General features: G+C 39.3%; 1 protein-coding gene across 1 annotated transcript in view; it reads right to left on the bottom strand.

The window, feature by feature from the left end:
- tex55 (testis expressed 55) overlaps positions 1-10,284 on the bottom strand; it is a 37,808-nt gene extending 27,524 nt beyond the window's left edge. The window contains exon 1 of the mRNA XM_063049918.1: positions 10,191-10,284. Within this exon, the coding sequence (XP_062905988.1) occupies positions 10,191-10,199 (9 nt within the window). The 5' untranslated portion in view covers positions 10,200-10,284. The remainder of the gene's footprint in view (positions 1-10,190) is intronic.
- Between the last annotated feature and the right edge of the window lie 7,444 nt (positions 10,285-17,728).

The raw sequence follows: 17,728 nt of genomic DNA, 5'->3' as shown, positions 1-17,728 counted from the left end.
TTGCACTGAAACCATTACTTCATGTGCACTGTTGAACCTATAATATACCTAAGGAACTGTTGAATTTCAGTTAAATTTTAAAATGTAACATCTTACGGTATCTTAAATGTTAAAATTTAACAATTTTAACTAAAATAGTGAAAACAGCAGATGCTGGAAATTTGAAGTAAAACATAAAAAAGGTTGACAATTTTCCAGCAAGACAGGCAACATCTGTGGGATGAATAACACAGTTAATGTTTTGAGTCAGAACCTCTCTGAAGAAACCAGAAAATAGATACAAAAAGTTAATTCTATGTTGCGGAAAAGGTTGCAGAAGGGGTGGATAAAACAAAGGGAATTTGTGACTACTCTGTCCATGTTATCTGTCACTAAAAGCGGAATCGTAGGACATACATTGGTTGTAGTAATGGAGAGAGAACTGAGTCAAACTATTGAACGATCTACCGGAGAAATAACCCAGTTCTGATATATACAGTAAAAATGAGCGAAAGTTGGAGAATTCAATATTGAATCCTGGAGGATGCAATGTATTCACATAGAAAATGAAGTGCTGTGCACTGAACTTGAAATGGGCCTCATTGTAATGGTACCAGAAGCTACAGATAGAATAGGTGAGAGTCAGTGAAGAATTAATGTAGTAGGCAATCAAAAGCACTTATAGACTGAACACAGATGCTCCACAAAGTGATCTGCATCTGTTTCTCTTTTACAGAAGAGACCAAATTGTGATCACCAAATGCAGTATACTAGTTCTGAAGAAGTTTAAATGACTGCTTTGCCTTGGAAGACTGCATGCATCCCTGGATGGTGAGAAAGAAAAAGGTGAAAGAACAAACATTGCATCTCCTCTGGATGCAAAGAGCTGGAAGATGAGGAATGGTTGGTGGAGACAGAAAAGAAGACCAGGAGTCATGAAGGGTCCACATTCTTCAAAAATAAAATAAAGAGAAGAATATGTGTCAAGTGGTGGATTCCTGATGGAGTTGGTGAAAATTGAGAAATATGATCTGTGAAGTGTGGAAGCTGGTGGGGTGTAAGGTAAGTTCTGGAGAAGTCTGTCCTTTGGAGTAGTGAGAGTGAGGTCTGTGTAAGAGCAGAAGCCACTGAAAAGAGCAAGTCTCATTGCAGACAAATCACTTGGGCCAATAAAAGGAAGTGAGGTACAAATGGAAAGGCCATTGTGGGAGCAGCCATTGTTAGAGTGGGACAGGGATAGAGTGGGGAACTAAGGCTTTGACTCAAGAAGCTTTAACGAGAAGAGGTGGAAGCCAAGGCAGCTGAGGCCATTGCATGAGTAGACCAGTACAGGAGTCTGAAGTCTGAAACTCAGAAGAGCAGGTAAGAACAGGTAAGGATATTTATATAGTAGTTAACTAAAAAGATAACAAATTGCAAGTACATATTAAGTAGAATGCAGTATCAGATGATGTGTTGTAGCTGCATGATGTAGAAGCTAGCGGACCTCATTGTGGCAGCTGATGACCACATTTACAGCAAGTACTGGTTGCTCAAGGAACTCAGGCTCAAAGTTGATGATCTGAAATCTGACTTTCGAACAAGGTGATGCATCAGGGAGGAGGAGAATTACCTTACACTGTGTTTCAGGAGGCAGTCACACCCATTAGATTAATTACTTCAAATTCAGTCTGAAGCCAGGGACAAGTGGTTGTGACTGCGAGGGGGATCTAAAAGGAATTGCTGGTGCAGCCTCAGCCCTGAGCTTGCCCAGCAGGTCTGAGATTGTTGCTCCCTGTCAGGATGAGAGTGGGGGTTATAGGAAGAAAGAACAACCAAACCATGGCACCATGATTCAAGAAATGAAACTGTAATGGAAATAGTATAGTCTGAAGAACAGACACAATTCTCTGTCACAAAGATCAAGAGACCCAAAGGCTGAAATGTCCAAGTTCAGGACATCTCAACTGACCTTCAGATGAACTTCAAGGGGGAGGGGTACGGTCCAGAAGTCGTGATCGATGTGGGTATCGATGACGTAGAAAGAGCAGGGAAAGAGGTTCTGTTGAGTGAATTTGAGCAGCTAGGGGCAAAATTAAAATGCAGACCAAAAACGTAACCATCTCTCAATTGTTACTGTAGTCACGTTGCAAATTGGCACAGGGTTAATAAGATCAGAGTGGCTCAAAAATTGGTGTGGGCAAAGTGGATCTGAATCTGTCCAACAGTGGCAGCAGTATTTTTGAAGGAGGGAGTTGTTCCAATGGGACGGGCTCCACCTGAACCGTGATGGGACAGGAGCCCGAACGCATTGCATAAGTAGGGCTGTGGATAGGACTACAAATGAAGTAGTTGGCGGGGGTGGGGAAGGTGAGTTCAACAGCTTGGGTAAGTACATATAAAATAAAAGTGAAGGAGAGCACAAAAGAGGTCACTTAAGTCTCCAGAATAAGACAGAAAGTTTAGACAGGGATAAGAATTTAACAGATGGGAGCTTAACAACCAAGAATACACCTTGTATCGAAAGTACAGGCATGCGAGTAGAGGGCGTGGGATGACTTTGTTTGTAAAATATGAAATGAAATCCTTAGAAAGAAGAGACATAAGATCAGAAGATGTAGACCCCCTTGCTGATAGAGTTACATAACTGCAAGGGTTAAAATACCCTGATGGGAGTTATATATAGTAGCCAGGATGTGGAGTACAAATAACAACCAGAGATTTAAAAAAGGAATGCAAAAAGGTCAATGTTATGATAGTTATGGGGGATTTCAATATGCAGGTAGGTTGGGAAAATGAGATTGTTACTGGATCCTAAGAGAAGGAACTGTAGAATGCCTACAGGATGTTTTTTTTTCCACACAGCTTGTAGATGAGTCCACTGAGAAATAGGCAATTCTGGATTGGGTGTTGTGTAATAGAACAGATTTGATTAGAGAGCTTAAGGTAAAGCAACCTTTGGGTGGCAGTGATCATAATATGATAGGATTCACCCTGCTTTCTGAGAGGGATAAACTAAAATTGGATGTATCGGTATTACAGATGAGTACACAGGCATGAGGGAGGAGCTGGCCAAAGTTAATTGGAAGGGAACACTAGCAGGGATGACAGTAGAACAGCAATGGCTTGAGTTTCTGAGAATAATTCGGAAGATGCCAGATAGATACATCCTAAAGAAGAAGAAGCATTCTAAAGGGAAGATGAGACAATTGTGGCTGACAAGGGAAGTCAAAATCAGCATAAAGGAAAAAGTGAGGGCATACAATATAGCAAAAATTAATGGAAAGCTAGATGATTGAAAAATCTTAAAAACGAACAGGATCAACTAAATAAGTAATAAAGAGATAAAAGAAAAAATGTCAAGGTAAGCTAGCCAATAATATAAAAAAAGGATATCAAAGGTTTGTCGGATATATAATGAATAAAAGATAGGCAAGAGTGGACATTGCACCATTGAAAAATTATACTGAAGAGGTAGTAATAGGGAACAAAGAAATGACGGATGAACTGAATAAGTATTTTGCATCTATCCTCACTGTGGAAGGCACCAGTAGCATGTCAGAAATTCAAGACTGTCAGGAGACAGAAATGAGTGTAATCACTATTACTAGGGAGAAAGTGCTTAGGGAACTTAAAGGTCTGAAGGAAGATAAGTCACCTGGACCAAGATGAACTACACCCCAGGGTTCTGAAAGAGGTAGCTAAAGAAATTGTGGAGGCATTATTAGTGATCTTTCAAGAATCACTACATTTTGGAATGGTTTTAGAGGACTGGAAAATCACAGATGTCACTCTACTCTTTAAGAAGGGAAGGAGGCAAAAGGCGGGAAATTACAAGTCAATCAGCCTGACTTCAGTGGTTGGCAATTTTCGGGGCACTTGGAAACACACAATAAACAGGCAGAAGTTAGCTTGGTTTCCTTAAGGGGAATTCTTTGAGGAAATAACAGGCAGGATATACAAAGGAGAGTCAGTGGATGTTATTTACTTGGATTTTCAGAAAGCCTTTGACAAGGTGCTGCACATGAGACTACTAAGGAAGATAAAAGACATTGGTATTACAGGAAAGATACCATGGACAGAAGATTGGCTGACTGGCAAGAAGCCAAGAGTGGGAATAAAGGAACTGAGTTTCTAGTTGGCTGCCAAATGACAAATGGTGCTCCGCAGGGTTCTGTGCTGGATCCACTACTTTTCATGTCATATATTAATGATCTGCTTGACAGAAATGATGTGTTTGTGGCCAAGTTTACAGATGATAGAAAGATAGTTGGAGGGGCTGTTAGTGCTGAGAAAGCAAGAAATCTGCAGAAGGACTTGGACAGATTAGGACAATGGGCCTAGAAATGGAATACAGTGTAGGGAAGTGTATAGTCATGCACTTTGGTAGAACGAATAAAGGCGTAGACTATTTTCTGAATAGGGAGTGAATTCAGAATTGGAGGTGCAAAGGCACTTGGGAGTCCTACTGGAGGATACTCTAAAGGTTAATTTGAAGGTGGGGTTGGCAACGAAGAAGCCAAGTGTAATGTTACTGTTCATTTTGAGAGGACTAGAACATAAAAGCAAGGATGCGATGCTGAGGCTTTATAAGGCATTGATCAGAACACATTTAAAATATTGTGAGCAGATTAAGGTCCCATTTCTAAGAAAGAAAGTGGAGGATCTAGAGGAGGCCTACAGGAATGATCTTGGAAATGAAAGGGTTGGCATATGAGGAGTGTTTGATGGCTCTAGGCCTGTACTCACTGGAGTTTAGAATAATGGGGGGAGGAAAGAGAGATTTCATTGAAACACTCTAAATATTGAGAGGCCTAGATGGAGGATGCATTGAATAATGGGAGAGTCTAGAATCAGAGAGCACAGCCTCAGAATCAAAGGACATCCCTTGAGGACAGGGATGAGGAGGAATTTATTTAACCTGAGGGAGATGAATCTGTGGAACTAATTTCCACAAACGGCTCTGGAGGCCAAGCTATTGGGCATATTTAAAGCAGAGCTTGATAGGTTCTTGATTGGTCAAAGGTTATGGGGAGGAGGCAGGAGAATGAGGTTGAGAGGGAAAATACATCAGCCATCATGTGGCGAAACAAACTCAACGGGCTGAAGGGCTTAATTCTGTTCCCATGTCTTATGATCTCATGCTTAGACCAGAAAAAGAGGTGACAGCAGAGGTGTGCAAAATAGATGAGTAGTCATCAAAGACTGTCCACCTTGGTTGAGAGAAAGCCATGAGACAGGAAGATGGAAGACACTTCGGTCATTAATTCCTAATGTCTATTAAAAGTGATTTCTTGCATAACTTTTCAAAGTATTTACATGGGAATGCATCTTGTCAAATTTAGCAGCTGCAGAAATTGTTAACTATGCTTTCTAAGCAGTATTTTTAATAACTTGACAAAAAGTTTTTTGTTTTTTTTAATTATTATATAACGATTTGTATCCAGCTGTATACATAATAAGTATCCAGCAGGAACCTGTTTGCTAAAGAACTAATAACATGTCATTTTTATTGGACATTAATGCTAAAAGTAATTTGTTATATGATTATTTACAATGCATGTTCTTACACAGCAGTTTTCAGCTAGTAGGAAAAAAGTTGGTGATTTCTATATATAGCTTGTTGCATAGTCATAGAGTTATGGAACACTACAGCACAGAACCAAGCCCTTTGGCCCATCTAGTCTGTACCGAACTATTCATCTGCATTGTCCCATCGATTTGCACCTGGACCATAGCCCTCCATAACCCTCCCATCCATACGTACTTATCCAAACTTCCCTTAAATGTTGAAATTGAACCTGCATCCACCATTTCTGCTGGCAGTTCCACACTCTCACCCTCTGAGTGAAGAAGTTCTGCCTCATTTTCCTCTTAAACATTTCACCTTTCACCCTTAACCCATGACCTAGTTCTAGTCTTACCCAACCTCAGGAGAAAAAGCCTGCTTGCATTTACCCTATCGATACCCCTTATAGTTTTGTATACCTCTGTCAAATCTCCCCTCAATTCTCCTACACCACAGGGAACAAAGTCCTAACCGATTCAACCTTTCCCTTTAACTTAAGTCCTCAGATTCTGGCAACATCCTTGTAAATTTTCTCTGCCCTCTAATTAACATCTTTTCCTGTAGGTAGGTGACCAAAATTGCCCGGGTAATGGTTTACAATTCAACCATTAGTTTAACAATGGTAATTCAAATGCAAGCCACATTGAAAAATGTAAACTTTGAAATTTGAAGTGGCAAAATTTCTTAAATGTTTTCTTTGTTGTCTACTTCAATAAATTTTAATAAACTCCATTATTCTTTCTTGGGATAATCCACCATAGACATAGACATAGTGCAGGTGGGAACAAAAAAAACAGGATTGAATTTTGCTGAATAAAGTAATCGTGTGACTCCGCGTGCTTTACATTTCTGTGAAACCGAGCAAAAATAAAGCTACTCTGTTTCCGTTTTGACCTTGGCTGTACGGGCGGTGGAAGGAAGAAGAAACATTACCGGAGAAATATACAAATCACGAAAACATTACGCTTCATCAAGGATCCGCCCTACGAAAGAACTTTAGAGGCTTAATTGTAAATATTTTAATTTACTTATTAATATGCGATAACAGTTGATGTTTCAGTGTTCTCGTGTTGGATGGAAGTTGTCTGATTGCTGCCTTTTTTTTAAAACAATTTCACGAAATTGAGACATAGTGAGGTAGTCATCCTCAAATTAAAGTATGTGCGGAATGATTTAATTTATATTTTCAGTTTTACAGCCTGTACATCGTTGCCCTTTTAATTTATTTCTTGGGGTGTAATTTATTCGACGGGTTACTCCCATTTACCTGGGCATTACGGTTTAACAGTAGACATGGGAGTAGATAACTTAAGACAAATGACCGAGCCCTGGGGATTGAGGATACAGTTATGTGCCCCATCCCCGGGATTGTAGTTGTCTCTGTAGAAAGCGGAAGACATCTGCCATACCTCCGGGTCGGCTCCAAAGTCATGAATTGAGGATGAAGTAAGAATACGCATTCTAATTCCTTAAATTACTCTACACTCCTGTTGTTGGTGCAATTGACCCATGGGCACACTTGTGATCTGCCTGAGAGAAAATAGTGAGTTTCTCTCCACAGCAGCTGCATGAACTGCTGAATATTGGCAGTATTATTTTATATTCAGATTTCTGCACCCGCAGTGCTTTGCTTTGGTACCCTGGAGACTGGTACAGTTCTTTTTTTGTCACCAGCGCCCGGTTTCACATCAGTAGGAGCTCATGTCAAAAGACAGTCTCTCAAGTTTATTCCTGCCGCAAGCCGGACCTGGCTCTTCCCGAAACACCTAGAGTTATCAACATCATCAGGTGCCATGCCCAGTTTGAGCTTTGACTGCCATGGCCCACACACTCCTGTTTCGGGTCAAGTGGATCAATTCATTGGTATTCATTTCCAGTTCTCTGGCCGCTGTCTCCATCATCATTTGTCTTTGCTTTCCTCTTGCTTTCTCCCCTTCAATCTTTCCCATAATTACCGTGCATTCTAACTCCTCTTTCCTAATCACATGTCCAATGAAGTTACTTTGCCTTTTCATGATCTCATACATTATTTCTCTTTTTGTGTTTGCTCTGTTCATGACATCTCGTTAGATGGTTGTTTCGTCCATGATATTCTTTGCATCCTCCTCAAAAACCACATCTCTGCTGCTTCAATTTGTTTCCTCATATTATTAGATATTGTCCAACATTCTGATCTATATAACATAACTGGATAAACGTAACATCTCAATGCTCTGAGGCAGGTTGTCATGCCTAGTTTCGTGTTGGTCAATATACTCTTCATTCTCATAAAGGTGTCTTTTGCCATACCTATTCTTCTTTTGATGTCCATGTCACACCTGCCATCTGATGTCACCCAGCTTCCGAAGTAGCAAAAGTTCTGTACTTGTTTTATATCTTCCCCATTTATTCTCAGCCTGCAGATAAGATTCTCCTTTTTTTTGGATATCACCATACATTCTGTCTTTTTGCGATTGATAGATAGACCCATTTTTGCACTTTCTTCAACAACTATATCAATTAAGTTTTGTAGTTCTTCCTCCGTACTTGCAATTAACACAGTGTCATCTGCATATCTGAAATTATTGATGTTTTTACCACCAACTTTGATTCCCAAGATGTCTCTTATTTTTTGTAACATTGTTTCACTGTACACATTAAACAAATCAGGGGAGAAAACACACCCTTGTCTAATGCCTCTTTTGATTTTCGTAAACTGACTCACTTCTCCATCTATTCTTACAGCGGCAGTTTGTTCCCAGTACAGATTTCTGATTAGGCGGAGATCTTTCGAATCTAGATCTAGAGTTTCCCGTAATATTTCAAATAACTTATTGTGCTTCACTTTATCCAATGCTTTTGTGTAGTCGATAAAACAAACAAACAAATCTTTTTGCACTTGAATAGCTCATTCTGATAGTATCCTTAACATCAATATCACGTTTCTTGTACCTTTGTCTTTCACAAAACCACATTGTTCTTTACCTATTCCAGATTTTCCCTTACTTTTAGCTCTTGTCATCAAAATTCTTAGAAGTATCTTGGTGATATGACTCATTAAACTTATGGTCCTATGTAATTCACATTCTATTGCTCCAGGTTTCTTAGGAAGAGTGATAAATACTGATTTTTTCATTTCTTCTGGTATTATTCCAGTCTCATAAATGTCATTGATCAAATCAGTAAGTTTTTCAATTCCATAATCTTCAAGGGTGATAATTTGTTCTATTACTAATTCATCAGGATCTGCTGCCTTTCCTTTCTTCATCTTATTTATTGCATTACGAACTTCAGATTTTAAAATACTTGGACCTTCAATATTCTTCTTAATTTCTGGTTTTTCACCTTGATCGTCTTAAAACAATTCCTGAATATCCTCAGTCCATCTGTTCATAATCTCATCTTTTTCCATGATAATGGTACCGTCCTTTGTTTTCAAACATCCACCTGAAGAACAGAGGAGCTTTTTACCAGTGATATTCCTGATTTGTTGATGTACCCTTTTTGGATCAGTAATAGGGATTATTTCTAGTTGCTCACATTCCTGGTTTAACCATTCTTCTTTGGCTTTTTGACATAAGCTTTTTACCTTTTTATCTAAGGACTTATATTCCATAGGATTTGCTTTCTTCAGTCTCCTTTCTTCCATTAGATTTTTGATTTCATCTGTCATCCATTTATTCTTTGTGCTTTTTTCTTTTTTAGGAATCACTGACTTTGCTGATTCTACCAAGGCATCCTTCAGAGAGTTAAACTTCATTTCTACATGATTGCTATTATCTTCAACAGATTTTATTTCTAGACTTTGAAATCTATTCCTTACTTAAACTATGGTCAAACTCACAAAATGTATCGCACAACAATAGCATCAAGAGGATCTTCAAGATAATTCTGAAGATGCTTCTCTCAGTAGGGTTGATTCTTGGCAGCAGGGGATCCCCAACCGTCATCAAGCTACTGCTCATAACATTCAAGTAACACAAAAGAGAATTATTGCCACTTGGAAAGTAAGAACCCTATATCAAGCAGGAAGATTGGACAATGAGATAAATGAAATGGAAAGACTAAAAATTAACATCATGGGAATTAGCAAAGTTCGTTGGACAGGTGCTGGTACATGTCAGAATAGAAATAAAACACTAATTTATTCTTATGGAACATCCCATACTAATGGAGTAGGTTGAAAATATGGTAAAAAGTGTTTTAGGACATTGGGCAATATCAGAAAGAGTGCTCCTTGTTAGATTCAGAGGGACAGCCATTTGATTTAGCAATTATACAGGTATATGCACCAACAACAGATGGAACAAATGAGGATATAGATAAATTCTATGAAGAGCTTGAACAAGCAAAGAATGGATGAAAATCTCAAGATATTGTTATTGTCATAGGAGATCTAAATGCTAAAGTAGGACAAGGTGCTGATGGAAATACCAGAGGAAAATTTGGATTAGGGGAAAGAAATGAAAAAGGCGAGAAATGAGAAAGGCGATGGTTAAAAACCATCCAAGACACTTGTGGACCTGGAAAAGTCCAAGTGATAGCACCAGAAATCAAATTGACTTTATTACTATAACCAAAGATTTAGAAACTTATAACCCAGTAATATGTCATGTCAAAGTAATACCCAGTATTATATGTGACCACGAATATGCACGGAAGAACCCCCAGAGGATGTGGTTACCTCGCTCATGACTGCACCGATGTGTTTCCACACTCTCTTCCACAAGCCGTAAAAAAAACAAGTGTTTCCGAAATGCGCGCCTCAAACCGTTCGTGTGCCTACCACCGAGCCCCACTTATTTTTGTCCGCTGTGAATTACTGTAGGTGATGGTGGTTGCCGTGGAAACCGGCATGCACTATATAACGCGAATGACGAGCGATTTGACGTCGTACGGCGCCGTCGCCGTGGTAACTGTGTTCTCTGGCTGTGCGTCCTCTCAATCGCTGCACTACAAAGAGGAGGAAAGCAATGTAACAGAGAACCAGAACTTTGGAAATGACGGGCAATGGTTCTGTGTGCGATTACCCCACTGGTGGTAGGAATAACAAACAGAGATATGTGAATGGATAGTGACAGACATTGGCATTGTAGATGGGATTATAACTGGTCGAGGAAGTAATGAAGAGTTCTGTTAGGACTAGAAAAACAGGCTATAACTAGAAACAATAGGTGGTGGCACTGGATTTAGGATTGCCACTTAACAAGGAATTGATGCAGAGAAACTTGAACTGGGACAACCACTAGGCATAAAGACTCAGGGCTCAACCGTGACGTTGGAACTAAGAATTAGAGACACTAAACCTGGGATTGGAATAACCGCTGGGGCTGGCAAATCAAAGGCATATGGATCTGTGAAAACAAGCAATGCTACCGTGACTGGGAAAAACGCAGACAGTGACTGGGATTGCTAATACCACTGTGGCTGGGAACGCCACTAGAACTAAGACTAGCACAGGATGTTGCCATGATACAGGGAGCGTCACTAAGATGAAAATACAGGTACTATGGACAGTGACCAGCTGGGAATATCATTAGGGCTGGGAAGAGCTGCACTGTAAGTAATAGATGGACTGGCAATAGACCAGGGCACTCTAAATATTCACAGAATGGTTTATCAAGACCGAGAATGACATGGAGATGGGGAATAATATGAGGCTGGCATTAACACAGTGATACTGGAACCAAGAATACTGTAAATCTGTAGGACTGGGACTAGCATGTGTCAATGATACAAACACTATTACTATACTCAAAGTAACTGGAAATATCTGGCTATGAGAATGGACAAAGAAGATTCTGCAAGATTGGGACTAGGAACTTGACTGAAATTGGGAATGATAATACCTTAAACTGTGACATTGTAGCTGGGAATACCACAGTGTGAATTGAACTATGTATATTCCACTAGGAATGAGAGTACAATGAACAGTCAGTCTTGGAATATAAGTATCATTCTCTCTTTGCACATCTTTTGTATCTTTATTGGCTATCCTTTCTTGTTCATTAAACTTTCCTGCCATCCAATCTATCACAAACCTTGCCCTTTGTTATTTCTTAACTCTTACCCCTTTTTATGCAGCTGTTACCTTATATACAACATTTGGCTCTGAAGTTTATCAAACTAAAATATTAAATCAATTTCCCTCTCCACAAATGCTGCCTGATCTGCCAAGTATTTGAGATTTCCAACTTCCATAATATTTTCCTTGAGTATGTTATTTTCTTATTTCTAGATTAAAGACCAAAAGACATATTGAAAACAAATAGGTTATTTAGGAAGACTTGTGTAATGCTCTGGTTAAGATTTCTATTCCTATGCTGTGGGGTATTTCACTTCGTAGTTTTCTGTAAAAGTCATGTGTCCTGCTGTTAGAATGTTTTGGTTTCAGCTAAAGATAAGGAGGCATGTTGTTCAACTTAGGAATGTGGTGTCAAGCCAATCAGGATGGTGGATTTGGAAGAAGGTTCTAGAGCACGCTGGGAGGAGAGAGATTTGTGATGGACACTGGTGGGGTTCATTGTCTTTTGGCGGGAGATGCAGAGAAGAGAAGATCGGGGGAGGTGGCCATAGGATTCCATCTGACGGGAAGACTCGATTGCGAGGAGTACTTCATGAGACCGAGAAGTCCAAGATGGGAAGCTCTCCCGGTGATTCGTGATGAGAATAGGGCGCCGTGAATAACAGTTATACCCAGCTTTTGGAAGAGACGAGTTCCAACAGTCGTGCACATTTAAACTGGGCCCTTTTATTTTTTTATTTTCTTCCTTTCTCTTAATAACTGTTTGATAAAGCTGAAATTAGTAAATATTCTTTCTTTATAGTTTTATGCAGCGTACAATCTGCTATTTCTTGCTGTCCAATAATTGTGTATAGGCAGTATTTACAATGCATTTGCTCAGATTGTGGTTTCTTTAATTGGAACATCATAATGTTCCTGTTTATTTGAACCCCAAATCATACCAACCCTGGATGTATATTGTTTGTGAACGGTGGCCTTCTCACCACTGAGTCTGTGGCTGTTAGCTGTCGAGCCGAGTTTGCATACAAGCCCTGTGAGGATCAGAATTCATTGATCAGTCAGAGAAATTCACAGTGTTATGGTCAGTGTCCTTCACGCTTTGCCCAGTCTCTGTGGCCTCCTCTATAATGACGAGCTCTACAGATAACAGGAGATGCAAAATTAAAACCTCCAGTCAATTTCAAGCCAGTTCAATCTGTTCTTAAGCTAATATGCGTCTCATGGCAACAAAGCCAATGATTTGACCCTTTGCACCTTTTAAATAGAGTGATCAATACAAATAATGGATTCAAATATCTGCTGGCCTACTCTTGTTGTGAGAGTTTCATAGACACAGTAGGATAGGAATTTGCATTTCCACCTAGAAAACAAGAGCTGCCATATTTCCCAGTATTGCAATGGTACTTCAAAATTCTTCATTGCAATCATTTTAGGAGAGTAAGGCTGTGAAGGGCACGATCTAATGCAAATTCTTTCTTCTTTCATTTAATTTATCCATATACTGTAAGCATGAGATTTCCATCTATACCGCAATAATCAATTGACTTCGTTTCAAAAGTACAAACGATAGATTTTCATAGAAATTTGAATTTTTGTGCCAAAGTGTTTGAACTAATGTGATTTTAGTTGAATAACAGTAATTTCAATACTGTTGTATCAATATTTTTGAGCCCTTCCTTTATTATTCAAAACAGCCTTCAAGAAAACAAAATAAAAACTTGTGGAACAGACTCTTTTCATATGCAGGATAGGTTATCAGTCAAATCATAACTGTCAATTTCTCAAAATTGTAAGATTAGCAATATATCCTAGAAAACTATGTTCCTTTATACATCTCAGTTTAGTAACTTTAAGAATTAATTTTGCAGTTGAAGTCTCATAATTCAACTATTCCTGATTCTTTTTCAAGAAAACCCAGTTTAGTTTCCACGCAAAACTGTTGGAATTTCTGTAGTTAACTGTTAGTAAACTCAGGCTCCTTCTGTGTGAACGTGCAAGGCCTGAGCATCCCGGGAGATGCGTGTTGGGGACTTTGTGACTGCATCCAATGCTGGAGTCATCAATTAATTATTGAATTCAGCACAATCTTCCAATTTCCTGAAAATTGCACCTTGAAATAACTACTGTTCACGGTGATTAAGAAGGCATATGGTATGTTGGTCTTCATTAGTCAGAGGATTGGACTCAAGAGTTGCGATTTAATGTTACAGCTCTATAAAGCTCTGGTTAGACTACACTTGGAGTATTGTGTTCAGTTTTGGGCACCTCACTATAGGACGGCTGTGAAAGGTTTAGAGAGGGAGCAAAGGAGATTTACCAGGATGCTGCCTGGATTAGTGTGTATGCCTTATGAGGAAATGTTGAGCGAGCTTGGACTTTTTTCTCTTTGGAACGAAGGAAGATAAAAAATGACCTGACGAAGTGTATAAGATGATAAGAGGCATTGATAGAGGGACATTTAAGAGACTCTTAGATAGGCACGTGAATGAAAGGTAAATGGAGGACAATGTAGGAAGGAAGGGTCAGATTGATCTTGGACTAGGTTAAAGGGCCAGTATAACATCGTCGGCCATAGGGACTGTACTGTGCTGTATTGTTCTATGTTCTGTGTTCCAAATCAGCCGACTGAATCTTTCCAATTTTAGTGATTGCATTGGTGAAGAATAGCTGTGATGGAGAGAAATAAATTTCTATCACAACCACGGATTCAGCAGCGCAGCAGATTCGGCAATTGCACACGTGAATATACACATGTCAGCTAATTATTATTTCATTGTGATAATATTTAACTCTTATTTGTTTTGTCATAGTGTTTGTTGAGACTTGAACTCAGGACATAGCTACGCTTCATTATCTGCATTCCGCCTTGCCTGAGAAATTGGATTGTCTAGTCAACTGTCTCTGAAGAATAGCGGCATTCGTTTAATGTTTAGATATTCTTTTCAGCCGCAGTGTAGGCTTCGTTTTCCATTTGAGTGTTTTAGTCAACAGCCATGTTTGGCCTAGCGCTTATTGTTTTCTTTTTCCCTTTAATGTTGTTCGCATTAAAATCTGTGATCTATTAACCTGCTTCAGTGTCTTTCACTCCGGACTTGGGCCATATCCAAACTCAGTGACTATTTTACACATTTTATGTTTTAAAATGTATTTAATATATTGTGTATTTTAATCACATATTGCTTTGCGATGACACTGGTGCCAAGCTGTATGGATCCTAATGCCCTTCCCTTGGACAACATTGGTGTCATGGAGAGGGGAGACTTGCAGCATGAGCAACTGCTGGTCTTCCATACAACCTTGTCCAGGCCTGTGCCCTGGAGAGTGAAGACTTTCCAGGCACAGATCCATGGTCTCGCAAGCCCTTTGTTTTAATTTATATCCTTTTAAAGTTTTAATGTTTGGTAAATAACAGGATTACATTTTTAACTGTTTTGGAATATTGGTGAATATTAGCGATATCGACAAACATTTTTGGAGGGATGGACTGTGACTAATCCTGGTATTAAAGCAATTATATGGGTGGGATTCGGATCCTGTCATGTGGTGCTAGTTATGATAGAAAGCCCTGCTCTGTGCAAGGCTTCAGTGTCATCACTGATAACTTGGTAACCATCTTTGTTTAGAAGGTTCTGGCGTACAGGAGGGGATAACACTGCAGCTAGATGTCAGCTTGCTGGTAGGAGGACAGTGGCCCTTTTGTGGCTCTTGAGAAATTCTGGCAGGGTGTGCAGAGCAGTTTCCTCCTCAAAGCTTACATTTCCAACATGTCCATGAAATACCCATGGAACCTAAAAGAACTTTCCCTGTAAAATAACAAGCACCACTCAATGCAGTTGACAGCATAATAAGATCTGGCACATGGCTTTCTTGGCATGTTTTCTATTTAACAAAGTCTTGGCCAAATGTTCTACCTCATTTTTACATCTTAACCCCATGTTTCTAAAGACGGTTAGTGTCCAAAACTCCTGAACCTGAATCCACAGCCTTCTGAGACATTAAAAAATTACTAGCAGGATCAGCCCTGATCAAGACTATTTTCATTATCTAGGTTTTTAAATGCACCATTCCCTTACCATGTGATAATGACCCCAATGTTTAATGGGCTGGGATTTCAAAGTAGATGTTCTGGTCAACAGGACATATTTCTCTCTCTCCCCCCCCCCCCCCAACCCACCAATTAGATTTCCAGGCACAATTATTATTCTTTCCCATGTAGATCTCCTTCAAGCTGACTTTTTGGTCTCTCCCCTCCAATCTTGTTTGCTTTTCATTGTCATCCCTTTTGTCATTTATTTTTCCAGCCTTCCATTTATCAGTCCTTCTCTCTTTTCTCTCCTTCTCTATTCTCTGCTTTTCGTTTTATCTCAGATGTTTTCCTAGTCATCAAAACATAGCATGCTGATTGAAGGAGTTTTTTTTTACCATATTCTTGGGAAATCTCCCTATCCTTTGAACTGGGTCATTTAACAACAACACAGACAAGTTATTAGTATCTCTTAAAAGGAGAAATAGCTTCATTGATATTCTCCTTAGCAGTAGAATAAACTATTACCAAAATGTTAGACTCCTTGAAGATTTGTCACTAGTTTAAACACTTAACATTTGTATGAAACTTCATTAATTTCTGTTTCTGCAGAGGCATGGATCTGTTTTAATTAACCCTGTGATTATTAGTCATGTCAAAAAAATATATATTTTAGAAGAGATTTTTAAAAGAAATTCCTTTGGGAAGTTAATTATTTTTTGAAGTTTATAAGTCTACGTACGAGGAAAATCCCAGATCCTAGGTTATTTCAAGTTCAAATACATTTATTGTCAACGATTGTATGAGCTATACAACTTTGAGATTTGCTTGCTCACTGGTAGCCACAAAAGAAAAAACGCAAAATAACCCAATTAAAGAAAAAAAAGCATAAAAATAAAATCAAAAGACCAATACTGGATGCACAAGAGAAAGAACGAAAAAGTTACGCCAATCAAACAATTGAAGTGAACAACAGCATTCTGAACTATTTCTAAGGCACTTGCACTCCTCACAGCAGTGTGACACTGAGATGCAATAACAGTTTCCTTTTTTGACTTCTCCAACTTATATATCTCCTGAAATGTTTCCATTTAAGAACTTAAGAGCAGCCTTAAGCTGACCTACTACAAAAGCAAGATCAAGACCAGTCAGTTTGGCATCAAAGTTAAAAAGGGTAAAGTAGATTTATTATCAAAGTACATATATAACCCTGAGATTCACTTTCTTGTGGGCATACTCAATAAACTCTTAATAGAATCAACAAAAGACCGCACCAGCTTGGGCATTCAACCAGTGTGAAAAAGACAACAACTGTGCAAATACAAAAAGTGAAGTTATCCCCTTTGGTTCAAGAACTTGATGGTTGAGGGGAAATTACTGTTCCTGAACCTGGTGACGTGAGTCCTGAGGCTCCTGTACCTTCCTCCTGATGGCAGCAGTGAGAAGAGTGGTGGGTGTCCCTCATGATTAATGATGATCCTCCGATGAGGACCGGCTCATGGGCCTCTGGTTTCCTCCTCCTAAAGTCAATGATCAACTCCTTGGTCTTGCTGACGTGGAGTCAGTTGTTGTGGCATTTCTCAGATAGATTTTCAAACTCCCTCCTATATGCTGATTTTTCATCACCTATGATTCAGCCTATGATGGTGGTGGTGTTAGTAAATTTGAATATGGCATTGGAGTTGTGCTTAGCCACACAGTCATAAGTGTAAAGTGAGTAGAGCAGGGGGTTAAGCACACAGCCTTGTGGTGCACCTGTCCTGATGGAGATCGGTTGATGTTTGTTGCCAATTCTGAATTGACTGGGGTGTGCAAGTGAGGTAAACGAGGATCAAATTGTATGATTATGAAGACATGTAGTCCTCTTTTATTGTCATTTAGTAATGCATGCACTAAGAAATGATACATTATTTCCTCCGGTGTGATATCACAAAACACAGGACAAACCAAGACTGCAAAAACTGACAAAACCATATAATTATAACATATAGTTACAATTACATGGAGCTATTGAGTCCAAGGTCTTGAAACTTATTGATCATTTTTGATGGTATTGTATGTCGAGCGGTTGTCGAGAAAGAGCATCTTGATGTATGCATCTTTGCTGTCCAGATGTTCCAGGGTTGAGTGAAGAGCCAATGAGATGGCATCTGCTGTGAAGCTGTTGTGCCAG

The sequence above is a fragment of the Mobula hypostoma genome, chromosome 6, assembly GCF_963921235.1.
Source record: "Mobula hypostoma chromosome 6, sMobHyp1.1, whole genome shotgun sequence".
Lineage (NCBI taxonomy): Eukaryota > Metazoa > Chordata > Chondrichthyes > Myliobatiformes > Myliobatidae > Mobula > Mobula hypostoma.
This window is presented reverse-complemented; position numbering and strand designations above follow the sequence as displayed.